This window comes from Dama dama, chromosome 5 (genome assembly GCF_033118175.1).
Source record: "Dama dama isolate Ldn47 chromosome 5, ASM3311817v1, whole genome shotgun sequence".
Taxonomy (NCBI): Eukaryota; Metazoa; Chordata; class Mammalia; order Artiodactyla; family Cervidae; genus Dama; species Dama dama.
This window is the reverse complement of record NC_083685.1, coordinates 21320930-21347963: the sequence shown is the minus strand read 5'-3', so window position 1 is coordinate 21347963 and position 27034 is coordinate 21320930. Positions and strand designations below refer to the sequence as shown.

Sequence of the window (27034 nt, the reverse complement as noted above, 5' to 3'; positions counted from 1 at the left end):
CTGGGGACCAGACTGGGGGGAGGTGTGGAGGGAAGTGAAAGGCTGCTGACCAAGGGCCTTCTTTCTGTTCCTCGAACCACCCAGCTGGTTCCACCTCCAGCCTCCGTACTTGCAGTTCCTTCCACCTGGGCCACTCTTGTCCAGAGCCTTGTCTGGCCAGCTTCTTCTCAGGACTCAGCTCAGATGTCACCTCTTCCGAGAAGTCTTTCCTGAGCCCCACCCCCCTGCACTCTCACCCCACCCTGTCTGTCCCCACGGGCTGCCGTGCTTCCACCTCTGAGTCTTTTTAATTGATGTGTCAATTGCCGTCTCCCTGACTAGCTGGCCTGTGGAGGGGCAGAGACCCTGTCTACATCTTTCGTTGTGCTTTCTTATCCTCTGATATACTGTAAAAACCGGTGGGGTGAAATGACACGCCACCCAAGCTAACCTGGGGGCAGATGGTGCCGCAAGGGGACGCTTCATCCATTCATTCTCTCCAGTGTACTGACTGCACTGCCTGGCAGTGTGCCCTCCAGGGAGTGCAGTCATCGCTCTGGCTTGGACAGCCAGCAGGGCTGGAGCAATCATGGGGGGCCTCCAGGCAGAGGCAGTCCTTCCTCACCTGTTCTGGAAGGATGTCGGGGCAGCCCATAGGCCAGGCTGCACCCTGGTGTATCTGGGACACGATGGAAGGATGAAGCTCTGGGTAAAAATAACCACTGGCATGTCTGGCCGTGCAGTTTGGGAGCGAGCGGGGAAGAGCGCCCTTGGGATCACGTGGCCGGGATCACTGTCCCTAGGAGCTATGGCAGGCTTCTGGCTCCAGGAGTCCCCGGGCTGACAGCCCAGGTCCTGGCCCTGGTGCTGGCCCTGACCCACCACTATCCCTGTGCCCTAGGAGAAGGAGAGGAATGCACGGAGGAAGAAGAAGAAAGCCCCGGCTGCTGCCAGTGAGGAGGCCGCCTTCCCACCCGTAGTGGAGGACGAGGAGATGGAGGCGTCGGGCGTGAGTGGAAACGAAGAGGAGATGGCAGAGGAGGCAGAAGGTGAGGGTGGGCGGTGGGAGCTGACCTCTTCCAGAAATGCCTGGGTCCTGCTGAGAAGGGGCCTGGACTGCCCCAAGGGGAGAGGGTGATGATCATGGTGGTGATGGTGACGATGGTGGTGATGATGTCAGTGATGGTGATAGTGATGATGACGGTGATCATGGTGATGATGGTGATGTTTGACGATGGTGGTGATGGTGATGACGACGATGATGGTGATGGTGACGGTGGTGGTGATGGTGACGATGATGGTGATGATGTCAGTGATGGTGATAGTGATGATGATGATGATCATGGTGATGATGGTGATGTTTGACAATGGTGGTGATGGTGATGGTGATGATGGTGATGGTGACGGTGGTGGTGATGTCAGTGATGCTGATGGTGATGATGGTGATGTTTGATGATGGTGGTGATGGTAGTGATCATGGTGATGATGGTGATGTTTGATGATGGTGGTGATGGTGATGACGACGATGATGGTGATGGTGACGGTGGTGATGATGGTGACGATGATGGTGATGATGTCAGTGATGGTGACAGTGATGATGATGATGATGATCATGGTGATGTTTGACAGTGATGGTGATGGTAATGATCATGGTGACGATGGCGTTGACAGTGGCAACAATAATCATGGTAATCTGCCTCTCTGCACTCACAGGACACTTGTTCATTCAATCCTCCTGCCCCCTATGAGTTCAGTCTTGGTGACCTTATGCATTCAGGACATATCCAGTTCTGGTGACACCTGTTATCTTGCCAGCATATCTGGTGTCACATTTTAGGGAAAAAAATGTTTATTGTTTATTTTTGAAAATAGGTGGTTTTTTTTTTTAATCACACCACATAGCACGTGGGATCTTAGCTCTCTGACCAGAAATCAAACCTGTGCCCCTTGCAGTGGAAACATGGAGTCTTAACCACCGGACCACCAGAGAAGTCCATAAAAATAGTTTTCTGACCTGAACCATTATTTTATACTCCAGTATTCTTGCCTGGAGAATCCCATGGACAGAGGAGTCTGGTGGACTACAGTCCATGGGGTTGCATTAGAGTCAGGAAACGACTGAGCGACTAATATACATTATTTTTTGACCAGTGTAAGCAGAACCAATACCGTTGGTCGATAGGTATTCAAAAGTTATGTAATTATGCTTCATTTTGCTCCCAAGTGTCCAAATTTCGATGGTAAACTGCACAGCCCCCAGCTTTCTGCCTGGGGGCACTGAGGCTGGGGGCAGTTGCATAAGGTACCCCAGAGGTGCATCGTCGGCCTGGATCTTAGATGAATTCTGCCACCTGGTGAGGGCTGCTAAAGAGAGAGTGAGAATTAATATTTAAATTTTGCTCTTGGTTCTGATCACTTCTCAAAAGGAGGATTTCGACTACATGAGATGGTCACTCAGCTTCAGAGCCTAGCCCCCGTGTAACACCTGGCTCCGCTATGCAAATAGCATTTATAAATGTGGAAGATACACCAGGCTGCCCAAGGGCAGGCCTGCGTCCCTGGTCACTGATTACTCTGCCTTTGGCCCCCAGCCCTCTCCCTTTTACTTCGTCTACACCAGTCCCTCAAGGCATAACAGCTCTGAAGACCCCACACACAACACCCCTGAAGACCCCCCCTCCCTGCTTTGCTAAATGTGTCTGCTTCTCCTTCTGCCATCCCGCCCACCAGAACTCCCCAGCGGGGCCTCATGTTCTTGGTGAAGGCACCCTCCTCTCCTCCCATCCCGTCTCCTGCCCAGGTTTCCCTCCTCTCGCTCCTATCTGCCTGCCCCTGCATTTAAACTCCCAAACTTCTGCCAGTGTGTGCAAGGAAGGTGTGAATCACCCCCGGCTCTGTAAGCAAGACATGCAAATAAATCCAAGTTGTGCCAGCCTGCAGTGTATTCACCAGTCTGAATCCTACTTCCAGGTTGAAAATGAAGAATCGGCCCATTTGGTTGTTGTTATCATGTTGGGGGTGACCTGGGGTGCTGAGTCTGGCCTCCTCCTCAGCCCTGGGTCTCTCCAGCCCAGGTTGGCTAGAGGCCTGACCAGTTTCTGATGGAAGGCTCCAAATCCCTCAGGTCCTTGAATTCTGAGTCCTGGGTCTGTAACCAGGAAAAGGGAACCTGGGGAGCAAGAACGCACTCTTCTCTTTAAATATCCTCCCGGCTGTGTGTGGGCAGGATGCAGCCTTGGTGGGAAAGTTAAAGGAAGCCAGACTTTGGCTCGGCATTAAAAGCAGAACAGATGCTGCCCAGTTAGAGAATTTTGAGGTAGTGAGTTCTCTGTCCCCTGTAGGGTTCACCCTCCCTATCAAGGATGGGAGAGGGGCATTCTTGGCTGGCCTGCTGAACTCAGGGCTTCTGTGACCACCTGGTGGCCCCGAGCACATCAAAGGAGGCAGTTGAGAAGATTCTGCCCAAAGGCACTGGGTGATGGTCCCATCTTACAGATGAGGAAACAGAGGCCTCATGTGGGGAAGGAGAGGAGAATTACTCACACAGGGTGTCATGTAGCTGGTAGAGTTGGAATCTGCCAATCAGACTGGCATTTGCTGTGTAAACCTGTCCCTTGTGACCAGGATAGGGGAGGGGAGGTAGATCCCAGGTTAGGGCCTCAGGTCTTTCCAATGGAACTGTCTAGAATATCCCACCAGCCCCAACAGCACCACAGACCCCTCCAAGGTGTAGGCAGCAAGGGCCTTGTATCCAGGCTGGAGATGAGTCCAGGGGATGGAGAAGTGATCCATTTGACCCTGTAGTTTCTCCAATAAAGACTGTGGTTGTAATAAGAGCATCAGCCTTGAATTATGCCCTTTAATCGTCACAACAGCCCAATGAGTGCTGTTGTCACCCCATTTTATAGACAAGGACTCTGAGACACAGGGAAGTTATCCAAGGAAGCTAGTTGGCCTGTTTGGGGACCAGGATTTAAACTTGTCAGAAATACTGATTCTTGGGCCCCACCTGGACCTACTGAGTGAGGAATGTTTTGGGGGTGGGCCTAGCTGAGTCTTCACAGCCCTCAGGCACGCTCATGCCTGAGAATCCCTGACAGAGATAAGCTGCTGGATAAGAGAGAGAGCCAGGCATAAACCACTCATTTTATAGATAAATGCACAGACTCTGGGACTAAGCCATTTGTCCAGAGGACCTCAGTGCTGGCCCCCTTCGTCCTGTAGTGTGACGATGTGGAAGGAGGGAGTGACATTGCTGGAGTCAGAAGACAGGGTCAGGAACCCTGTGGTTAGGGATACAGGATGCTGGGGTCAACCCTCTCCTGCCCCCATGCAGTGTGGCCTGGGACAAGTGACTCAGCCTCTCTGTTTCCTCATCTGCAAAGCAGAGTGGTGATGATCGTCTCTAACTTAGAGGTGATTGAGGATGAGTTGTGTGTGTTGAAGAGCTTTGCCCAGAGCCCAACACCCACAGAGCAAGCCTGTGTTGCTGCTGTTGGGATGGTCATTTCTGGGAGGAGTGGCCTTTGCTCTGGGCCTTAAGGCAAGAGATGGGAGACGTGGGAGTCTGGGGGCAGTAAAGGCTGAAGGAAGTGTTTTTGCAGGGCACTGGCAGCCCCTGTTGGCCTGGCTCCGTGCCTGAGGGGTGAGATGGGGCCGGGTAGCCCCAAAGGCCTCTCCCTCCAGCCCTGCCCCACTCTGAGACCAGCACCCCACCCCGAGGACCCTGGAGCTGGGAACCAGAGAAGGCCAGTGACTTGTCCAAGGACACCCAGGAGTGTTCTGGGCTGCGGGCTTTTGGGACAGGGTTGTAGGTCCTCCCTGCCTGCCTGGCCCCAGATCCTCTTCTCTCCCCACCTGCTCCTTATGCCACCTCGCTTCTAACCCTTCTCTCACTTCCTTCCAGCCTTACACGCCTCTGGGAACGAGGTCCCCAGAGGGGAATGCAGTGGCCCAGGTACGAATGTGGCCAGCTGGCCTGGGGGGGTGGGGGTAGGGCCAGGCCGGGGTGGGGGGCACCCCCAGGTCCCCTGTTGTCTATGAGGGGCCCCACCTCTGTGAGCGCACCACTGCTGGTGCCACCGCCGCCTCTGTCCCCCCTCCTCAGTGCAGTGTCTGTTCCCCATGCTGTTCCTGGCTCGCACCTGCAGATCAGTGCACTTGACTCCACTGTTCCGTTGATTTCTTACTAGTGTGTTCACCTGTGACTCTTACCCACTTCTGTTTCCCTTACAGCAGGTGTCGGGGAGGGAGGTTTCAAATGTCCCCATTCTGTAGAAAGTGAGGAAAACTGAAACCCAAAGAGGACAGGAGTCATGGTTAAGGCTAAGGAGCCAGGTCTGGAGCTGAGGTCCCCTTTCCCTTCATCTGTGCACATTGTCTTTTGATCAGCACTTATTGTGCACCTGCTGCATACCAGCCCTATGGACAGTGGCCAGGGGCTGTAGTTGGTGTGGAGCTTCTCCCCGTGAGCTCCTCCAGGTTCACTGGCCGCATTTCATGAGGACGACAGTGATAACACAACAGCAAACAGTTGCCAGGTGTCACCCTGTGTGCCACAACCCCTGTGAGGTGGGAACTGTTCTCCCCACTCTACAGATGGGGAAAGTGAGGCCGGGAGGTCACTGTGTCAGCAGGGCCAGAGCCAGGGCTGCAGCTCCAGTGAGAACAAGGAGACCCCAGAGCAAAAGCTTGCACCCCTCGCTGCCCCTAGCCTGGCTCCGTAGGGCGCTGGCCACCCACCCAGCCACTCCGGGGATCGGAAGTTAACAGGTCCTGGGCTCCTCCAGGGTCAGCAGGTGGAGAGGGCGGCCAGAGGAGGACAGGCCTGGGAGGGGCTAGGCGGGCTGCCCAGGCGTGTAGGTGCCTCGGGGCTGTTTGGTGTCCAGGGATGGGACCGCGGTCCCCTGAACTCCTACCCAGAGCCAGGCTGCACGGTCTGGGTCATTGGGTGGTGGGGGGAGCGTGGGCAGGGCCCCACCTGTCTCGACCCTGAGCCTCCCCCACACCACTCACCCCATCTTTGCTCTCTCCCCGCAGCCGCCGTCAACAACAGCTCCGACACCGAGAGCGTCCCCTCACCCCGCACTGAGGCCGCCAAGGACACGGGGCAGAATGGGCCCAAGCCCCCGCCCGCCCCGGGCACGGATGCGCCACCTCCCGAGCCACCCACCCCGCCGCCCGAGGACGCCCCGGCCCCCACCGAGCCCGCCCCGGCCCCCGAAGCCACCAGCCCGCCCACACCCCCGCCAGCCCCCCAGTCGCCCACCACGCCCCCTGCCGTGGTCCCCAAGGAGGAGAAGGAGGAAGAGGCCACAGCCGCCCCCTCAACCGAGGAGGGGGAGGAGCAGAAGCCCCCCGTGGCCCCAGAGCTGGCGGCCGACGTGGGCAAGGCCAAGACGGAGGAGCCGGGCGAGGTGCACCCCGCGGAACCCATCAAGACTGAGTGCGAGGAGGAGGCCGCCGGAGAGGGGCCCGACAAGGTGAAGGCGGGCCCGGAGGCTGCGGTGGAGGCCGCGCCCGAGGGGGTGCTCAAGGTGGAGAAGAAGGAGGCCAGCAGCTCTGGGGGCAAAGGCCCGGCGGCCAAGGGCTCGGGCGCCCCGCAGGACAGTGACTCCAGCGCGACCTGCAGTGCTGACGAGGTGGACGAGCCCGAGGGCGGCGACAAGAACAGGTGAGGGCGCCGGCTACGTCGTCTCCTTCTGTACCTGCTCAGTGAGCGTCACCCGTGTACCGAGACCACGGCACACGAGGCTGATTCCTCGCCTGCCCTCGGAGGAAGAGGGGCCGCCACTAAGTGTTCTCTGTCAGGCAGGAGTTCCAGTGTTGGGACAGGGCAGCATCGATGGGGTTGGTTTCCCCTTAGCGGTGGCCTCTGAGCTGAGTCTGGGTGGGGAGAAGTAGGGTAACAGTGGTCATGGAATAGCTTCCAGAGCTGTCACCACCAAGGGCCACCCCAGAGTCAAGGCATCGGCAGGGCCACTCCCCCTGAAGGCTCCTTCCTGCCTCCTCCAGCCTCTGGTGGTGCCGGCCATCCTTGACTTGTAGATGCATCACTTTGTGGTCCCGTGACATTCTCTGCACGTGTCCCTGTGCCCACATTTCCCTTTGGCCGTAAGAATGTCGGTCCTTGGATGAGGGTCCACCCTTAGGACCTCCTCTTAACTGCATCACATTTGCAAAGAGCCTATTTCCAAAGAAGTTCACATAGTTCTACCCTCAACACGGTGGGCCCAGCAAGTGCAGAGGCAGGGTGCGGGACTGAGCCTGCACGATTTCAGCAGACCAGCCCGCCTTGCGGGGCCTCCGGGCTGGTTGGGTGGCTGCATTTTGTTCTCAGGACAATGAGACCTCCACAGCTTGTGCCTGAGACTTGGGGTGTGTCTCAGGCTCTGAAACTTGCCAGCGGTGTGAGGAGGGAGATTTAATGGGGGGCCGGAGGAGCAGAGGGATGCGCTTTGTGAGGCGGCCTTGGGGGTGTCCTGTGGCTGGTGAGGCTGGTGGCGGTGGACGTGGGGGCAAGTGGCAGATTCCCGGGATCCTGGCTGATTCATCTTCTGCCCACTGAGGGTCCCCGAGACCCCAGCCAGAGTGGAAGCCGGCAGGCCCCACTCAGGGCCCAACATGGGCAGCAAAGGGCAGGGCTGCGGAGAGCCACGCCCGCCTGCATCTGGGCGGCTTAAGGAATTGTTTTCTCGTGAGGCGGGCCGGTCATTTTTATTTTGACTGAAAACAGTGCAGTCTGTTTTCGCTCCTTTCACGTCTCTCGGAAAAGTTCTGGGCAGCGTGAGAGGGAGGAAAATCTGACTTTCAAATCCGACTGGTTCACTGGGAGCCGTTTCCTCTGCGCCGTGATTCACCTTGGGGCATGCGAAGATGGCAAGTGCTAGAACGTTTCATGTGAAAACCGGACTTGGTCAGAGCTCGCTGGGTCCCCACCTGTTCGGTGAGCTACCTTTGGTCCCTGGCAGGACCCTCAGCCCTCTTGTATGGCTCTTGGATAAGCAGAGGTCTGGCCAGCAGGTTTCTGGGGGCCCGGAGGTCCTGAGTTTCCTGCCCAGTGGGTGCAGCTTGGAAAACAAGAGTTCACAGCGGCCCGATCTGCCGGGGAGGGCCCTGGGCCAGAGTCTCGCTCTTTGTGCCTGGGTAATGGGGTCAGGGTGGGCGGCTCCCCACCCAACTCCTGCTGGCCGCAGAGACAGAGTCATGGAAACACACGTTTCTGCTCTTAGCGGGAAGAACGTTGAGCTCATGGGACAGCCATGCTGATAAGCGGCCTCCTGGAGCTGTGTTTTGGGTACACATGGCCTGCCTGGGCTGGCCAGCTCGGAGGGTTGGCCTGGGTCCCAACAGTTTCTCCCTGGACCTCTCGGGCCAGGCCTGAAGCCCCGCAGCCTACTTTCAGCCTCTCCCCCAACAACCTCAGCCCCACCCAGGGACGTGTCCTTCTCTCCCCCAGCTGGGTCTGGCTCCTGTCCACTCTTCCTGCCTGAGCGTCCAGCCTTCAGTCCCTTGGGAGCAGGAGCCCTGGGCTGGGAGTCAGGACACCTGGTTTGTCACGCCCTCTGTGACCGAGGCCAGTCCCCCGCCTTTAGGGTGAGGCTGGACTCAGGCCAGCCTCCTGACCTCTTCCTGGCTGGCAGTCCGCCACCCCTCCCTCCTGCCCCGGCTGTGGCCGCACAGGGCCAGGCGGGCGCCGGAGGACGCAGGCGAGATGCGTCAGAGTGCGCCCTGGCAGCCAGCACCACCCCCCACTGCCCCAGAGAGATCGGTGGGCGACCCCAGGTCCTGGCCCTCTGCCCACAGCCCTGCCTCCCGCCTGGCAGTCTCAGCGCAGTGCACTGGGCGTCCCTGGACAAGACACAAGATGCATTGCGTTCTGGCCCGTGCCCGTACGGCTTTGGGAGAGAAAATCATATCCTGCTTTTTACTCTCCATTGCTTTCTGCCAGACAGCTCTGCCTGGGAGTTTTCTTGGCCAGCGGCCAGAGATAGTGGCTTTGATTGCAGAGCCTTGAGCTCGCCTGCCCCAGCCTGTTCCGTTTCCCAGAGACAGTGCTGGGCACTTTCTGGCAGGGCTGGGCCTTCAGAAGTGCCTTGCCCTGGACCTCAGGTTTTTCACCCACAAGACGGGCGTGGGTATCCCTGCTTACGGGCTGCTTGGGAGGATAATGGAGTTCCAAGCCCATGGTAAGATGCTCAATGAAAAGAGTTGCTCCCTTCCTTTGGAACTGCTTCAGGAGCCCCCAAAGTTCATTCCACGAGGAGGTTGGAATGTAGTCGCTTCCGCTGAGCCCCTGGAATTTCAAAAGAATGTAACAGCAATTTCTCCTTTATTTCTCTATTCCATAAATGATTAACTAGGCACTGGGGTGTGCCAGGTACCATCCTGGACTCAAGGGGAGCAGCGACAAATGAGGTCCTGGCTCCAGGGAGCTTACATTTCACTGGGAGCGACTCATACGGAATTGGAACAGCAGTGGAAGAAAGGGAATGCTGGTGTGATGAGGGCATGAGGGAGAGATTGGTCATGGGGGGAGTGTGAGGGGCAGTCAGGGAGACCTGCCTGAGGAGGTGACATTGAAGGATGATGGGAACACAGACTATGAGGCGTGGAGGGAAAGTCGGCAGAGAGAACAGCCAGTGCAAGGATCCTATGGCCTCACGAGATTATGTTCTGTAAACGGCAAAGAGGCCTGTGGCAGAGAGCGGAGCGAGTGAGGGAAGGAGGAGAGGGCCTGAGGGGAGGTCACAGAGGTGGGCAGAGTCCTGGCTCTACCTGGCCCCACAGGGCCCCGGGGGTTAAGGCGAGGAGTGGGGTTTTATCTTGGGGGCATGGGAGACCAGCATGACCATGCCTTTGTGTATCTTCATGATCCTGCCTTCCCAGCCCCAACTTGGCAGCCGGGATTATCCCAGCCCAGCGGTAATGAGGAATCTGGGGAGGGGGCTCAGCAGAGAAGGGACATACTGTTGCAGACCCAGAGTCCCCTGGGGCCCTGTGCCCTCCCCAGCCCTGGCCTTCCGGGGTGGGAAGAAAACCCACAGGGATGAGAAGATGCCCAGGGCGCTCAGCACTGGACGTTGTCATCACGGCTTCCTGTGCCTTCCCGTGTCCTACCCACAGGACAGTCACTGGAGGGAGCGACTTTTCTCATACCCATTTCACAGATGAGGAAACTGAGTGAGGCACAGTCGGTCAAGTGATCCGGCCGGTGGTGGGATTTGAACTGGGAGGTGGAGTCTTGAACTTCAGGGTTAAGGGGCAGGGCCCCGGCTGCTCCCAGCCGAGTTGCCGGCTTCCCCCGCCACCCAGCTTCCCCCCAACCCCCGCCCCCACCCCTCCCGGCCCAGGTCACGTGCACAGTGCCAGGCTCCGAGAGCCCCTACCCTGCCCCGGTCTCTGCGAGGAAAATAAACGCCCTGTCTTCCGAGAAAACAAAGGAGAGAGAACAGAGGGAGGGCGACACACTGAGGAGAGCTCCTGGAGGTGGTGGCTCCTGCTGCTGCGGAGGTGGGATGAGGCAGTTCGCGGGCCACGTGAGCGCCAGGCATCTTCCCGCCCTTCGGGGTGGTGGGGAGGCTCAGGCCCCTCGGGCTTGTTGAAGATCAGGATTCAGGCCCTTGCTCTCGGCTGCTCTCTTTACAGTGAGCGGTCAGGCTGCTCTCATCTGGTCAACTGTGCAGTGCGGTGCCCGTGGCTGCAGCCCCCGCTGAGCTCTTGCCTCCCCGGGTGGGGTCGGGGGGACTCAGGAGAGAGGGGTCTGGGCGTCCATGCACACCCCCAGCTGGTGCCTGCTGAGGGCATTTGAGGGTGATCCCTGCTCCCCTCCAATCTGCCTGCCCCCTGCCTGGACAGGGAGCCACAGGGAAACCAGGGCAGGACAAAGGCCCTAGATCACTGACAATCAGAGTGAGACACACACTTGGCTTTTTATTTGAGTCATAAAAGCATATTTTGTGTCCCTACAAAATTATATTTACATAGATATAAAAGTTTATATTTTAACTTTAAAATTTGCATTTTTAAATATTTTATACAGTAGATAATAGTATAGCATTATTCCTTTATTGTTTATTGAAACAATATACTTAATATATCAAACCCTTGATTTTGTGGCCAGCAAGGAGTATGTTCTTTATCTTTTCCTTGTAACAGCTTTACTGAGACATAATTCACAAGCCATACAATTCAGCCATTGAAGTGTGATTTTTTTAGTACATTCACAGAGTTATGTAGTCATCACTGTTTAATTCCAGCATATTGTCAACTACCCCCAAAAGAATCCCCAGGCCATTAGCAGTCAGTCCTTATCCCCCTCCCCCCAGCCCCTGGTACCCACTCATCTTATCTTCTGTGTCTGTGGATTTGCCTCTTATGGGAATTTCATGTAAATGGAATCGTGCAGTACGTGGCCTTTTGCAACCGGCTTCTTGCCTCAGCATCATGCTTCTGAGGTTCATCCAAGTTGTAGCCTGGAGTCATTCTTTTTGGCTAAGTAATATTCCACTGCATGGACATACCACATTTTGCTTATCCATTTCACCTGGTTTTGTCCATGGCGGTTGCTTCCACCTTTTGGCTTTTGCAGATCGTGGCTGCTATGATCTTTCGTGAACGGTTGGTGTGTGGGCGTGTGTGTGTGTCTACTCTCACGAGTGTAAGCCCAGCAGTGCAAGTGCTGGGCCCTAAAGTGACTCTAATGCACTTCCTGAGGAAATGCCGGAGCATTTTCCAGAAGGGCTGCAGTGTATTCACTCTTAAGTTTACAAATACTAGTTGATTGAAGCAGACAGTGATAATTAGTTGCAAGAGGAGGGGCGCGAGGCTGGGATGGTGACATTTGAAGCCGGCAGTGAGGAGTACAGGACAAGTGAGAGCATGGGTTCTTGGACCTGGTCAGGGTGCTTTGGCCCAAGGGTAGTGGGCAAAACGAGGCTGGGCTTGGGTCTCTGGGGGAGCGAAGGTGGGCAGCCACAGAGGAGAGGCCTCCGGTGGTCCTAGGAGCCTGAGCAGGATCTGGAGAGGTCAAGAGAGGTGAGGACGGCAGGGAGGGTGAGCTGGTCAGGAGGACTGTGAAGCCCAGCTGAGCATGAAGTCAGTCTGACCTCGGAGCCCGGCGCCACTTGCATGCCATGGGCAGCCCCAGGGGGTGTTGCCGAGACTGTCTCTGCTCAACTGAGCGTGTGGCAGATGTGGGCAGGGGGTCAGCGCCCGAGGGACTGGCTTGTCACGGGCTGCGGTCCCATCACTGCAGAGAGCAGGGGGCCCATTGGCTGCACATCACGCGTCTGTCCTGCATGCTGGCGGGAAGGCATGTGATCCACTCTTGCATCCGGCAGCCAGCTCTGGGTGGTGTGAGCTGCACCCTGGCTGTCACGGATCTTACCTGGAAGATCTGCATATGGCATCTGCACAGACCTGCAACGGTCTGCACATGGCATCAGCCAGGATGGTCATGGCACATGCTAGGGGCTGTGCCCACAGGACCCTCAGGCTTTGCTGACCTGACTTGTGAATCTCCCTCCTGGCTGAATCCAGCCCATGGCCAGTGCCTTGTGTGTGCACACTGTTTGATTCCCCAGGCCTGCTGTGTATTCAGCGAGTGGTGGTCCCAGGTGGGACTCGAGAGCTGGGCAGGAACCCAGCAGCCCTAGTGTGGAGGTGAGGGGCTCTGAGGCTGGGGCTCTGAGCTTCTGCCCTCGAGACCTCGTGCCAGCTGGTGAACCAGACGGGGCTTGTGGCGTGGCACCGGGCCAGGGCTGTTGTGTCCTGGAAATCCCTGAAGACGTCTTGAGGAGGGGACACTGGTGATCAGCTCTGGAGCCATGCCCCAGGGCAGCCTCGGCCCCGGGCACCCAAGCCACTGCAGCAGCTCTACCCTGGGGTGACCCCAGCCCTGGCAGCCCACACACACACACACATACACACACACACACACCAGGTTGCTCACACACACACACACACACACACACACACACCAGGTTGCTGCCCTGGCAGCCCACACACACACACACACACACACACACACACACACACACACACACACACACACACACACCAGGTTGCTGCCCTGTTCTGCATGTCAGCAGCAGACAGACGTGACCTTGCTTTAGAGGACAAGCTACCTGCAGGCCCAGCTCAGCACCACAGCCCCACTTATGGCTGCAGGGCAGGTGATGTACACGCTGACCCTGTGCCGGCAGAGCCTACGCCCGCCTGGTATGCGGGTGAGATTCCGGTTAGCCACACATTCTGGTTGAGTGGGAGGGCACCCCAGTCCTCATTTCCAGTAAGCAGGGTCCACTCAGCACCATACCCCAGACCCCTACCCTGGGGCCTGAGCCTCTCATACTTGGATGATGAGTCATCTCCCTGAATCTCTTAAGCTTCCCAAGCCTTAATCAGGTTGATTCTTGGGTTTCCCAGCAGCTTCCCAAGGACCGAGCGTGGTGTGGGCCCTGAGTATGGGCTTCTCTGGGACTTTCCTTGCCCTGGGCCATCTTGGGAGCATTTGATCCTCTGGGCTGGGGTGGGAGGGGTCTTGGTTCCTTGCATGGAACAGAGGAGGGAGGGCAAAGCCCCCATCCCGACCCCAGGTCTCCCCAGCCCTGGATGTTCGCCTCCCTCTGGCAGCCCCCCCACTCCCCCGCCCCAGCCACATCATCCAGGCAGGAGCCAGGAGAGGCTGTGAGCCCGTGGGCCTGACGCTGGTCTCCCCGTCCCCCCCACCCCCCCCAACCCCATGCCCGCCCACCGCCAGGCTCCTGTCGCCGCGGCCCAGCCTCCTCACCCCGACCAGCGACGCCAGGACCCACGCCTCGCCCCAGAAGCCGCTGGACCTGAAACAGCTGAAGCAGCGGGCAGCTGCCATCCCCCCGATCGTGAGTCCTGGGCCCCCCTCCCATGGCCAGGACCCCTATCTAGCCCGGCCGCCCAGAGACCCCGTGACCCTCACTTCCTGGTGGGGAGACAATAAATCAGGCTGATCACAGACAAGGGAGGTGGAGGCCCGGCACCTGCAGCCCCCCCTCTTCCCACCGCCTCCTGTTTCCTGTAGAAATCCCCATGGAGACAGGCAGGAACAGTAGGGGGGCCGGGGGGCCCCCAAAGTACCCGGCCTGCAGATCTCCTCCTTCTGGCTTCCCAGCCTGGCAGCTCTCACCCCACCACCCCCGCCTGCCGAGGGTTCTCCAGAGCCCCCCAGACCAGGCAGGAAGCCCCCCACTGTCACAGCACCTCAGAAAGGAAGGCAGGGCCCCACCAGTTAACTTAAGACCCTCTACAGGGTTTGGGGGGTTGTCCAGAAGATTCTCCAGGCCAAGCAGGAGGACCCTCAGAGGGGCCCCTAATTGTAACGGCTCAGTCATTGGTGGTGCTAGTGGTAAAGAACCTGTCTGCCAATGCAGGAGACGTAAGAGATGCGGGTTCAATCCCTGGGTTGGGAAGATCCCCTGGAGGAGGGCATGGTAACCCACTCCAGTATTCTTGCCTGGGAAATCCCATGGACAGAGGAGCCTGGCGGGCTCCAGTCCGTAGGGTAGCCTAGAGTTGGACACGACTGAAGTGACTTGGCACCCTCACATAGTCATTGCCCTCTCCCAGGACATGAGCCTGGCCTTCCAGTGCACCTGGGGGCTGTGGGCTGAAAGACTCCGAGCTGACCAGGGCTTTTTAAGTGAGGGGTACAAGGAGTGCCAGGCTGTGCTGCCTGTTCCCCACAGCCGGGCACTGTCCCATTTGTCAGCTCTGATCTCTCTGAGACCCCAAGAAATTTGGGGAAGGGAGAAGGGGCTAAGGGCAGGGTAATGAGGGCTCCCCATCCACAGCCAGGCGCCCGGGATGCTGGGCACACCCCCTACACTTGGCACAAAGCCCTACCCTCCTGGCCCTCAAGCCGTGTGCTCTTAGGTATGTTGCTACCTCTCCTTGGCCTCAGCTTCGAGGCTGGTCACACGCAGGGGGCCTGGAAGGCTTTCCCTGATCTCTGGGACCTGCAAACAGCCTGTAAAGACGCTCCCTCCTCCTGGCTTTCCCCCAGCAGGTCACCAAAGTCCACGAGCCGCCCCGGGAGGAAGCAGCTCCCCCTAAGCCAGCTCCCCCTGCCCCCCCACCATCGCAGCACCTGCAACCGGAGAGTGACACCCCCCAGCCGCCCAGCAGCAGTCCTCGAGGCAAAAGCAGGAGTCCTGCGCCTCCTGCCGAGAAGGAGGGTAAGTGTGTGTCAGCGGCTGAGGGAGTCAGAGGGAGAGGGGGCCTGATGGGCGGGAATAAGGGGCCTTTTGTGTATGCCGAGCAGCTGTTTCCAACTCCATGGCCGTGGTGGCAGGACAGGCCAAGTTAATGAGTGAAACACTTGGGAGTCAGGCAGTAGAGGGTGGTGGGGACTGCAGCAAATTGGAGAACTCATGCTCTTTCTGAAGTGGGCTCACACTGGCCTCAGCCAAGAGTCACCATGTGGCAATTCAGGCCTGGGATTGTGGGTTGTTCTTTCAGAGAAGCTAGAAATCCATCTTTTCATGTGAAATCTTCGAGTTTCTCAACATTGGCTACTTCTCAAAATTTCCACAAGCTTTGTGCGTATACGAAAACACGTCTGTGGCTGTTTCTGATTCCATGTGATTCAGTCCACACGTGAGCTTCTAGAACCCTGAGGCTCAGCGCCAGCTGGCAACGGCTCTGGGCCTGGGCAGGAAGCATTGCCGTCTCCAGCTTTCACCCTGACCTTATTCCAGGCCGAGGTCACTGGGTTCACTGGGGAGCCAGTGAGCGATTCCCCGAGCAGCTGTGTTGCAGCAACTGCCCGGGGCGTGCTTTACTGTCACCACGTGAAGTTCAAGGTCAGGAGACAGGTGGGGTCTGGTTTCTTGTTCTCTGGATCTTCTATCTCTGCCCCACTCCCCACCAGCCCCAAGAAGTCTCAAGCCTGTATCCCTAAGGGACACCCATCCCAGATCAGCCTGTCATAACACAGGCACTGGGGGCTGACCCCCTCCCCAGAGGCTCCCCCCATGCTGTGCTGGCCAAGGCTCCTGAAGGCTGCTCTAGGGGTCTGAGGGTAGCAGGACCCCAGGCCACCCTCCCTGTCCAACACGGCCAGGGATAGACTCGGGCGGCCAGGGCCATCTGCGCCCGCACCTTGAGCAACTTCTGGTATGGCATCTTGCCTTCTCTAGAAAGTCAGGCTGGCCCTCGGCCATGGGCCTCCCTGAGGGTGGTGCTGTGTGTCTGAGGCCAAAAGCAGGGCTGTCCCTAAAGGAGGCCAACTCCACATGTCACGAGTGATAGGGGTCTGCCAGACTCTCCCCGGCTAATCGGCCGACCCCCGACCTGTCTCCCTGCGGCTACCTTCACCTGCCACAGGAAGTCTCAGATGCCACCCACGCAGACGGGGACGCATCCATCCAGCGTGTGGCCAGGGGGTCAGGACACGTGTTGAACACCCACCACTGCCAAGCACTACCCATGGGTAGTGGGGGTCTGGCAGTGAGTAGGATGAACTTCCTGCTCCGGGCAGCCGCCCTTTTTGTGAATGAGAGTATGTTAAGCAGGGGAACACGTGAGGAAGCAAGATGACCTCAGGGTAGTTCACGGAACGAATGACACAAAATGGGCTGAGTGACGAGGGGCTCAGAGAAAGGGGTCTCTGAGACCAGGAGAAGGCAGTGGTGGGAAGATCTGGGGGAAGGGCATTCCAGGCACAGGGAACAGCATGTGCAAAGGCCCTGGGGTAGGAACAAGCTTGCTGTGTCGGCGGAGCTGCCAAGAGGTCATGGTGGCTGGGGAGAGGGGAGGGGAGGATGGGGGCCAGATTGTGTAGGGCCTTGTAGGCTATGGTGCTATGGACATTTGGTCTTGGGTGCAGGGAAAAAAAGCCTTTGCAAGAGGAATTTTCAGGGGGGGGTGTGTTGGGGACTGAGAAGAGGTCAGGCTATCTGGTTTCTATTTTGGAAAGATCTCTTTTTCTCTGTCCATTGTTGGGAAGAAAGGGCTACAGGGAGTTGTGGGCAGATGGAGGAGGGCACAGTGCTGTTCCCGCCAGCTGTGGTGACAGTCTGGACTATATGGGTGACCCTGGAGATGGAAGGAAGGTGGGGGGGGGGCAGTGCTTGGGATTTTGTTTCAGAGGCAAAGCCAGTGGGACCCGCTGATGAACCTGAGTGTGGGGTTGAAAGCAGGGTGTCAGCCACCTCCTGGGACCCTGCCGGTCACCCATGCTGGGCACGAGACTCCCCATGGTGGGGGTGTGGTTTGCTGGGCAAGAGTGTAGTGTGAGACATGGGGTATGGTCTGGAAGGACATTCGAGGGCTGGGGCACTAGCCCAGGGCAGGGTAGCCGCATAGCAACGACAGGGGCCCACACAGCCTTGGCCAGCGCCAGATCTGAGCCAGGCCAGGCTGCGCTTGGGTGGCTGGACACCGCACAGGGCCAGGCAGAGCCTGCTGGGACGGGTCACAGGCCCTGTCCTGGCAGAAGGTGAGCCACCACCCCCCTGGTTTCTGAGTCTGGCGTTCGGCCCGTTGGCACAGCGGAGGGCCGCGCCATTTCCTGGAATCGCTCGGCGGCACCAGAGACTGTGCACCTGGCGTCGGGTATGCGGCCAGCACCCTTAGGCACATGCGTGAACTTGACACCCAGCGCGACCTAGCTCTGGTCTCTCCTGGCTCCGCCCACCCCTCGGGCTCCCCGGGCCCAGCTGGAGGAACAGGTTGTCTCTCCAGGCTCTCAGCCACCCGCCCAGCCTGGCCCCGGGCTCAAGTTTCCCTTCCAGCACCGGAGGCCTCCCGCCGCCTCCCACCACAGCCACGGCTGAGCTGGAGAGAGCAGCCCGGGTGCGCACAGGGTCGGGTCGCTGGATGAACACCGTCCAGGGCATTTGGGGATTTTTCTGGGCCCGGTGCAGGCCCTAGAGAGGTGCTCCTTTAGAGGAGATTGAGTGTGAGAACCCCTACCTGGATTACTGCCCGCATGTGTGACCCCCCTCCTGCAGGCTACCCCTGCCAGCAGGCACATAGGTCCGGGGGGAGCTCTGTCTCTCCCAGGAGAGACGCGGAGGGGGTACAGCACGCACAGCCTCCACCCCACCTGCCAGGCCCACAGCGGGCACCTCTCATCGCTGCCAACATGCTTCTGCTCGCCCAGCTGGGTCTTAAGAGCCTCCTCCCTTCGTCATCTGGAGGTGGCACCAGGGAGGACACCTGCCTGCCGTTCCCATCCCAGGCCCGGTGTTCCCAAGTTGTTAGCAGCTGGTTACTCTCTGGTCCCCCCACCCCCACCCCCCAGCTCCCATGGGTCCTCCAGCCTAACACCAAATCTCAAGGGAGAGGTTCGGTGCTTAGGGCCGATTTCAGCAGCGAGAGGCCACAGGAGAGCACCGTGAAGACGGCCATGCCTTTTGCCGTGTCTGCAGACAGTCCTCAGGCCTGAGAATCCAGGGTCAATCATTGCTCCTCTTGTGGTGCTCAGCGTGTGTTGCGAAGGTAAAGGTCACAGCCTGCAGCCCATCTGCCTGGGCTCAGGGCTCCTGCTCGCTGGCTGTGAGCCTTTGACACGGTGACTTTGCCTCTCCGAGCCTCTGTGTTCCCATCTGCTGAATGGGGATAATCCTCCTCAGTTCCCTGAAGGGTATTAGGAGGATAAACAAGTCAGTTGACACAGTGTCCTTAGTTGGAGCCCCCGCAGGGGAGCTGTTCTGTTACCTGCTGCTGCAGCGGCCATGAGGTCAAGGGGTCAAATCCTGACTTAGTCAGATGTTTGCTGGCAACCCTAGATAAGTCCATCAGAGTGTCCGTACTCAGCTCCCATTCCACAGCGCCGGACCTGGGTGCTCTCTTCCTCCCAAGTCTGCGAGGAGGCTCGTTGAGTTCGTGCTTTCGAAACGCCCGGCCCAGTGCCTGGTCGTAGAACGTGCTATTATACAGGCTGACGTGCGCGTGCTGTCATCCCAAGCATGTGGGCTCCCAGCCACACCCGCCAGAGCACACGTACATGGGTCTCAGCAAACTGTTCTGACCACCTTCATCATCAGAAGAGATCAGCAAGCCTCTTCCGGAAAGGGCCAGATAGTAAATATTTCAGGCTTTGCGGGCCAGACAGTCTCTGTTGCAACTCCTCAGCTCTGCCGTAGATGGTAAATAAGCGGGTAGACGTGACCATGTTCTGGCACAAGTGTACATGCAAAATCAGGTGGTGGGCAGGCCCCTTGCCGCCACCTCCGTCCCCTGGTTGGGAGGTTTGTCCAGGCCCCTTGCTCACCTGGGGCCAGGCCAGTGCTTGTGTCTTTCCAGGGCTGAAATCAAGGGTCGCCGAGAGCCCCCCAGCCCACTCCCAAGGCACACTCGTGCCCGGCAGGACATTAGCAGAGTCAGAGTGATGCCTGGTCTGCAGACTTGGGGGAGCACCACGCTAGCAGCCCCCCCTCCTCCCCGTCACCGTTGGCTGGGACCCTCCTCTGGCCAAGGCTGGTGCTGCAGGCAAGGGGAGGGGGCTCATTTGAGCAGATCAGCCAGGACTGGGGGCCTGAGGGCTGGCGGAGCATGGCTGACTGCCTGCCCTGCCTCACCCCTCAGCAGAGAAGCCTGTGTTCTTCCCGGCCTTTGCAACTGAGGGCCAGAAGCTGCCCACGGACCCCTCCTGCTGGACATCAGGCCTGCCCTTCCCCGTGCCCCCTCGCGAGGTGATCAAGGCCTCTCCACATGCCCCTGACCCCCTGGCCTTCTCCTACGCCCCACCTGGTGAGTAGTTCACCCCAGCCTGGCCTCCTCCTCAAGTCAGCTAGCGGGCAATCACTGGGTACCACCAATCACCCACCAAACACTGGGCACTGCTTGGAACTGCATGCAGAAGGATCTCAGAGTCTGACGGGTCCTGACGGGAGAGATGGTCTGGTCAATGAAGGGAAAGGGGGTTCCGTTGAAGTTTGAGGAATCTCCAGGATGACAGTGGAAGCACTGGTACTAGGGAGCCATAGGAGGTGCTTAAGCTGATGATGAGAGAGGCAGATTTGGAGTGGGAGTGCCACCAGTGACTTAGAGCTGGAGAATGAGCAGGTCGAGAGAAAGGTGTAAGGAGGGGAGGAGACAGCTTTGGCTTACAAATATAGTCAGGCTGGATTTAGATCCTTCTTGAGGTTCCCAGTCCTGCTGGGCCCTACCAGCCATCGAAGGGGCACAGCTTGAGGTGGATAAGGACTTGAATTAGCAAAGGTCATCCTCAGCAGAGCTGATCTTGCAGGATGAGTGAGGCAAAAGAGCCAAAAAAACAGGGAAGGGTATGCCAGGCAGTGGGAACAGCATGTGCAAAGGTCCAGAGGCAGGAAAGAGCAGGCGAAGCTTGAGACACTGAATCAGACTGCCGTGGTGGAAGCGCGGTACCCAGTGAGCCTGGGGAGACCACACCCACAAGGTCCGGCGGACGTGAAAGCTGTGTAACAGGCTAAGATCTTACCCTGAAGGCAGTGGGGAGCCATAGAAGGCTCACAGCAGGGGAGGCGGGGGGAGCAGGTGAGCCAGTAGACTTTGAAAAAGATCCTTTTGGTTCCTGTGAGGGAAATGAATTATTGGAGGGTAAAGGAGGGATGAAGAGACCAGTTAAGGAGTCTAGGGAGAGTGAAGGGACCTGGTCCAGGACCTGGAGGTGGGGTGGATGGAGGGAGGTGGGGTGGGTGGAAGTAGTGTTGTCTGAACCAAGGATGCAGACAGCTCATCAGAGCAGAGGTGGGAGAGGAGCATTAGGGGGGCATGTGTGGACAGGCACTCCCCTGGACAGGACAAGGGCAGGGTGGGGAGTGGCCCCGGGGGCTGTATCTCTCACTGCTCCGGAGCCCCATGAAGGACAGACATGTGCCCTGCAGGTCACCCGCTGCCCCTGGGCCTCCACGACAGCGCCCGGCCCGTCCTGCCACGGCCACCCACCATCTCCAACCCACCGCCCCTCATCTCCTCCACCAAGCACCCCAGCGTCCTCGAGAGGCAAATGGGGGCCATCTCCCAGGTGAGGTGGGAGGGCCAGCCCCCCAGAAACACCCGTGCCAGATGGTGCCCAGAGAATAGCCCCTTCCTCTTTCAGGGGTTTGGCCTTTCCATCTGTATACTTGGGGGAGGGGGTCACTGGGACCGATGGTGTCTGGTTGGGGGGCCAGGCACCCAAGTGGCTGGGTCCAAGCTGGTTGCAGTCTGCCCCAGGCCTCAGGACCTTGGGAGGTCACCCCATGGGGCATTCAAGAGCAGGGGTGCTGCATCCAGACTGTGCGGCCTTCGGCAAGTTACTTAACCTCGCTGCGCCCCACTGTGAAACAGGGAGCATGCTCACTAGACACCCAGCACCAGCACGTGCAAAGCCTTGGTCTACCTGCCCCTTCGTCTCCCTGACCTGCTGCCGTGGGTTGTAGGGCAGGGCAAGGCTTCTGCTTTGCCCAGATGCTCATGGGCACCATTTCCTTTAAACCAGGCCATGATTGGCCACCACACAGGTGCGGGCCCTGAGGCTCAGGAGAGGCAGCGACTTGTCCCCAGTCGCTCAGAGGGGCAGCGGGGCCGGGACTTGAGCCCCAGGCCTCTCCTCCCTGACCCGTGTGTGGTCCCAAGGTTCCCCTCCTCTTGCACTCTCGTGAAAGCGGGTGTCAGGAAGCCCTGGTTGAAGCCTCTGGGACCCATGACCTCTGCCCCCACAGGGAATGTCGGTGCAGCTCCACGTCCCGTACTCAGAGCATGCCAAGGCCCCCGTGGGCCCCATTGCCATGGGGCTGCCCCTCGCCATGGACCCCAAGAAACTGGGTAAGGATCCAGGGCCCCCAACCTCGACAGCCGGGGCTCGTCTCCCACCCTTTGTGTCAGGGGGCGAGGGAGGGCAATTTGGCCTTTGGGACTCTGGAGCAAGCGTGGCAGGGAGGACCTCTAGCCCCTGGGTAGGGCGGGGAGGGGAGCCATGCCTCCGGATCCCTGCCCTGTGGCTCTGCTTACCGCTCTGGCCCATCCCCAGCGCCGTTCAGCGGAGTGAAGCAGGAGCAGCTGTCCCCACGGGGCCAGGCCGGACCCCCCGAGAGCCTGGGGGTGCCTACGGCCCAGGAGACGTCCGTCCTGAGAGGTGAGAGCGTGGGAACTGGGTATGAGGCCCGGTGTCTTGCCCTCATCCCTGCAGCTGCCCTTCCATCCTGGGGAGGGTCGAGGCAGGAATGAGACCCCTTATCCAAAACCTGCTGAGAAGTGTCAGCTCCCAGAGGGTCTGGCAGCCTCTCTTCCCAAGTGTCTCTCTCTCCATTTAGGGGCAGGGGGACTCTGCATTGAGACACTGCGACTGAAGGGGATGGAACTTGCAGGTCACCTGGAGCATAATCGGGGTGGCTCTGGGTCCAGCTCTAAGCCCTGTGTCTCCTGTCTTCCAGGGACGTCTCTGGGCTCAGTTCCAGGCGGAAGCATCACCAAGGGCACCCCCAGCACGCGGGTCCCCTCCGAGAGCCCCATCACGTACCGTGGCTCCATCACCCACGTAGGTGTCTGGGGCCACAGCGTGCGGGTCCAGGGTGGGACTCGCAGGCGGCATTCTGGACGTGGCCCCGATTGTGGACAAAGCAGTGGGCAGCCCACCCATTCCCCCCTCAGCATCCCTGCGTGGCCCCCGCCCCAGTGGATGGGGTGGCTTCTTGGGGGTACCCACTTGTTCTGTGAGCATTCATCTCTCCTGGGAGCCAGGCATTTAAGGTGCTGAGCAAAAACCTCGAGCCCCCCCGAGGAGCTGGCAGGGTAGCAGAGGGAGGCAGTCAGGTGAAAACTGAGTGGTGATTTCAGACTTTGAGTCCAACACTGCGATTAAGAGCATCCAATGCTGCCGAGGCCACATAGACAGGGGAGCTGGGGGAGACCACTCAGAGGTGTGAGCCCTGCAGGAACCTCAGGGAACAGCATTCTGGGCCCGGGGAAGAGCACTCCCTCCCACACGTGTCTTAATGATGAAACTTCAGGCCACAGGCTCTGACAGTGAGGTGTCTTTGCACCCCAGAGGCCTCAGATCACACCACGGAGGGGGGTCCCTCAGGCTTCATGTTTCTCTAAGACCTGTCAGTTTTGAAATCACCAGCTTACAAAGGCAGCTGCCAGGTACCCAGGGCCAAAGGCAGGCCACAGACACTCAAGCCGCAACCCTGCCGCACACTCACCCAGGCAGGCGACCGACGGCCCCTGAGTCAGTTTTGAAACCCCTTTGGTAAAAATGTCTCTCGCTGAGTCATTCTCATACTGAGCTGTTACTATTGAGTCGTTCAGTTGTGTCTGACTTTTTGCAACCCCATGGAATGCAGCAGGCACACACACCAGGCCTCCCTGTCCCTCACTATCTCCCGGAGTTTGCCCAAGTTCATGTTCATTGAATCAGTGATGCCATTTAACCATCTCATCCTCTGTCACCCTCTTCTTTTGCCTTGAATCTTTCCCAGCATCAGGGTCTTTTTCAATGAGTCGGCTTTTTGCATCAGGTGGCCAAAGTATTGGAGCTTCAGTATCAGTACTCATATAGAGTAGGGATTCTTAAGTCACTTTGTTTTTTTTTTTTGGCATGTGGGATCTTAACTCCCCAAACCAGGGATTGAACCTGCGCCCCTGCGTTTGCAGTGCAGAGTCTTAACCAGCGGACAGCCAGGGAAGTCCTGCTGAGTCATTCTCATAGAGTGGTTTGGGATTAAAGGTTGACATCTGAAGTGCCTGGGCATCCATCGGCCTCTGCTTTCCAGGTGGCCGTGACCTGAGCCTTGTCGGTCATTCACACCCCTGTGATGGTTGTTGGCAGAGGGTGGCAGCTGCCAAACATGTGAGGGTCAGACTTTCCCACAGCCTTTCGACCAGGTGGTGATGAAATCTGTGCAGGAAACACAAACACACAGACTCACACGTACATAAACACACCCATAAACAAACTCGCACACACATAGAGGAGAGGCCTTTCCTGATGGCTTGCAGTTGGCTTCTCTGCCCTGTGCCCTTTGAGGAGAGAGGTGACTGCCCACCCCTGGACTGTCACCCAAACCAAAGCCCATTTATTCTACGCTGTTTGTGCCCAAGTCTTCTAAAGTGTGACCAGGGGATCCTATCTAGGGTGCCTGCTTTGAGACATCTGGGGAGACCTGTCTGGAGTTAGGGCATTTCATTTTTCTCCTCCTTGAAGACCAGGATTTGGGATAAAAGCCCAGGGGGTGCCAGCTGTTGCCCTTACCCCACAGAAGGATGTTACTTGGCAGAGATGCTCCCATGGGGAGACTCGAAGGGCACCAGTCCCGGGCTTGGCACACAGTCAGACTCACATCTCTGAATCGGCTCTTGGATTCATAGAAAGAGAAGAGAGACGTCTTGATCTGGGGACAGCTTGTCTGTGCCAGGTGCCTTTAAGAATTGTAGACAGAGATTGTGTCTGTTTTGCAGATGTACAGACTGAGGCTTCAGAGAGGCAAAGTGACTTGACGAAGGTCACACGGCAACTTGTTGGTAAAGCTGCTGTTTGCCATCCAGCAGTCTGACTCCAGATTCATATTCCGACCCCCACACTCATGTTCTTGGAAGTCACCCAAGGCAGGATGCTACCCCATGGGGCTATCTTCTGTCTGCCTGAATATACCCCTCAATAGGAAGCGCACTCCCCCTAAGGCCGTAGTTCCTGACGGGGGCAATCTTATCCCCCAGGGAACACTGGGCAGTGTCTGGGGGCGTCTTTGATTGTCACATCTGGGGGGGCAGGTTGAGGGGATCACATGGCGTCTAGTGGGTAGAGCCCAGGGTGCCGGGGTAGGGGGCGCTCCTGCAGCACCCAGGATGGCCCCTACCACAAGAAGCATCTGGCGCCGCAGGTCACAATGCCGAAGCTGAGAAACCCTGTGTCAGAGCTCAGATCTCTGGTGTCCCGCCTTGATGTGTCCCCATTCTCGTTTGGGGAGCGACCCATCACAGGCACGTGGACTGACATCCCAGCATCCAGGCTCTGAGAAAGTACAACTCACATAGTATAAGTAGAAGCACAGACCCGGGACCAGGCTGCCTGGCTTCCCAGCCTGGCTCTGCCTCCGTTTAGCCAGGTGACCCTGGGCGAAGCTACCTGGTGCCTTGGTTTCCTCATCTGAAATAGGCACAGTAGTACCTGACTCAGGGCTGTTACCAGGGTTAAATGAGTTGATACCTGCACAGGGTTCAGATCTTATTATTAGTGTCATTGATGTTTGTTCCTTGTGGTTGTGTTCTGGAGGGCTCTGCCTCCCCCATTTTGTCTTTTTTCCCTTGGTCACATGGCAGCTTGCGGGATCTTAGTTCCTCGACCAGGAATTGAACCTGGGTGCTGGCAGTGAAAGCATGCAGTCCTAACTGCTGGACCGCCAGGGAATTCGCTCTGCCTTCCCTTTTGAAGCCGCATGTGTATGAACACATATGCGTGATATACACATGTGTGCCTGTGTGGATTTGGAAGGCACACGTGCACACGTCCTGGGTCATGTCTGGCGAGTGGGGGGGTGGGGTGCGCTCCCTGGCCAGAGCCTGCAGGTGCTCACCCCCCCCCCCCCCCCCGCACCCCCAGGGCACGCCGGCCGATGTCCTGTACAAGGGAACCATCACCAGGATCATCGGTGAGGACAGCCCGAGCCGCCTGGACCGCAGCCGGGAGGATGGGCTCCCCAAGGGCCACGTCATCTACGAGGGCAAGAAGGGCCACGTGCTATCCTACGAGGGTGAGTGATGCCGCCGTGGCTGTGAGAAGCTGGTGGGCGGGCAGGGGCTGGCCAGGCCATCCCATTCAGGGCTCTTTGATGTCCAGCAAGGACTCCTGAGGTAGAGGACCAATGGGGACCTGGTGGTAGTTGTTCGGATGTTTACTGGGGGTCCAGCAGACGAAGCCCCCCCTCAGAAGGCTCTCAGGACAACTACCCCCCACCCCCCCAGGTGCAAATGGGAAGTTACCTTGTTAATCTTGTCATTAAACCTGTCTGTATCCACTGTGGCTTATTCACCAAACCCCAGACTTTGGTGTTTCTGGAGCTGGTCAAGAGAGAAGTTTCCAGAAAACATGCTTGGGTTTAAAGGGCAGCCAGTTGTCTTCAGAAAACAAGTCTGGGGGAGTGTGTTGCCTTCCTATCAGCTGTGTGTGGTTGAGAGCCGAGGTGAGGGACTGTCTTTCCATTTTACAGATGTGGGAGCTGAGGTACAGTGGTGTCCAATGGTTCTTCTGTACCCCTCAGAGAACAGGAGCCCTGGGACGGGGGTGGGGAGAGTCTTTGGCCCATTGAGGTGAGTTCTTCGCGAGGCAGGGCTGACGTGACACCAGGAAGCACAATCAGAGAGGTGGTGACCTCCCCGTCCCTGTAGGTATGTAAGTCAGAGCAGGTGAAGATCGGCCTTAGCTGCCTCCCACCTCTGCCTAGTTCTTTACAGTTTAGGAAGCAGACTCATGGCCAGCCTTGTGAGTGGGGGAACAGACCCAGGGAGCAGAAGCCCCCAGCTCACTCCCCTCGGCCTCTGGCTCAGCACTCCTGGCAAAGGCTGCACTCTGACGGCACGAGGGTGGCAGGCAGGGGCGGTAACCGGTGACGCGTCACCCCCTTACACCCTGGGCCCCCCACTTCAGTGCTCCTCACTCTACTCACCCTCCCTGGGTTCCGCTTCCCCACCCGGGAGCCCTGCCTGGAAGGAATTAAGGGAATCAAGGGCTGAGATGTCAATTTCCTGGCAGCCTCAGGCACCCAGGGGTGCAGAGATAAAAGCCGCTAATGGGCGCCCCTCTCAGTCACTGGCAGCCATAGGGCTGCAAATTGCTTCTGCTATAATGGGCGGGTGTTTTTTCCTCACTATCCGCCTCCACCGGCCCAGCCCCCAGCCCCCACGGCCCCCCAGGTCCTGGGATGCGGAGGTGGTACCGTGGGCCTCAGGCACTTGCCTCTCTCTGCTGCCAAGTGGTAGAGACAGCCTTGGGGACAGGCTGTCAGCTGCGTTCTGTGCCAACCTTGGTACCCGGCTGAGTGCCCTGGGGGGTGGCCAGGGGCCCTGGGAAGGGCGGATGGAGAGGCAGTCGAGGTGTTGTGAGCAGGGA

The 27034-nt window shown here is 58.3% G+C and overlaps 1 protein-coding gene across 22 annotated transcripts in view; it reads left to right on the top strand.

Annotated features, from left to right (window-relative positions):
• The window catches only part of NCOR2 (nuclear receptor corepressor 2), a 233181-nt gene that overhangs the window by 183021 nt on the left and 23126 nt on the right, over positions 1-27034 (top strand). For 12 of the 22 annotated variants that reach the window (XM_061142080.1, XM_061142085.1, XM_061142082.1 and 9 more), the window contains exons 19-29: positions 881-1028; positions 4886-4936; positions 6019-6652; positions 13742-13862; positions 15020-15191; positions 19549-19713; positions 20832-20971; positions 21651-21753; positions 21959-22063; positions 22362-22465; positions 25529-25679. In XM_061142080.1, the coding sequence (XP_060998063.1) occupies positions 881-1028; positions 4886-4936; positions 6019-6652; positions 13742-13862; positions 15020-15191; positions 19549-19713; positions 20832-20971; positions 21651-21753; positions 21959-22063; positions 22362-22465; positions 25529-25679 (1894 nt within the window). The remainder of the gene's footprint in view (positions 1-880; positions 1029-4885; positions 4937-6018; positions 6653-13741; positions 13863-15019; positions 15192-19548; positions 19714-20831; positions 20972-21650; positions 21754-21958; positions 22064-22361; positions 22466-25528; positions 25680-27034) is intronic. The other 10 variants (XM_061142101.1, XM_061142103.1, XM_061142102.1 and 7 more) reach the window with 4 other exon arrangements.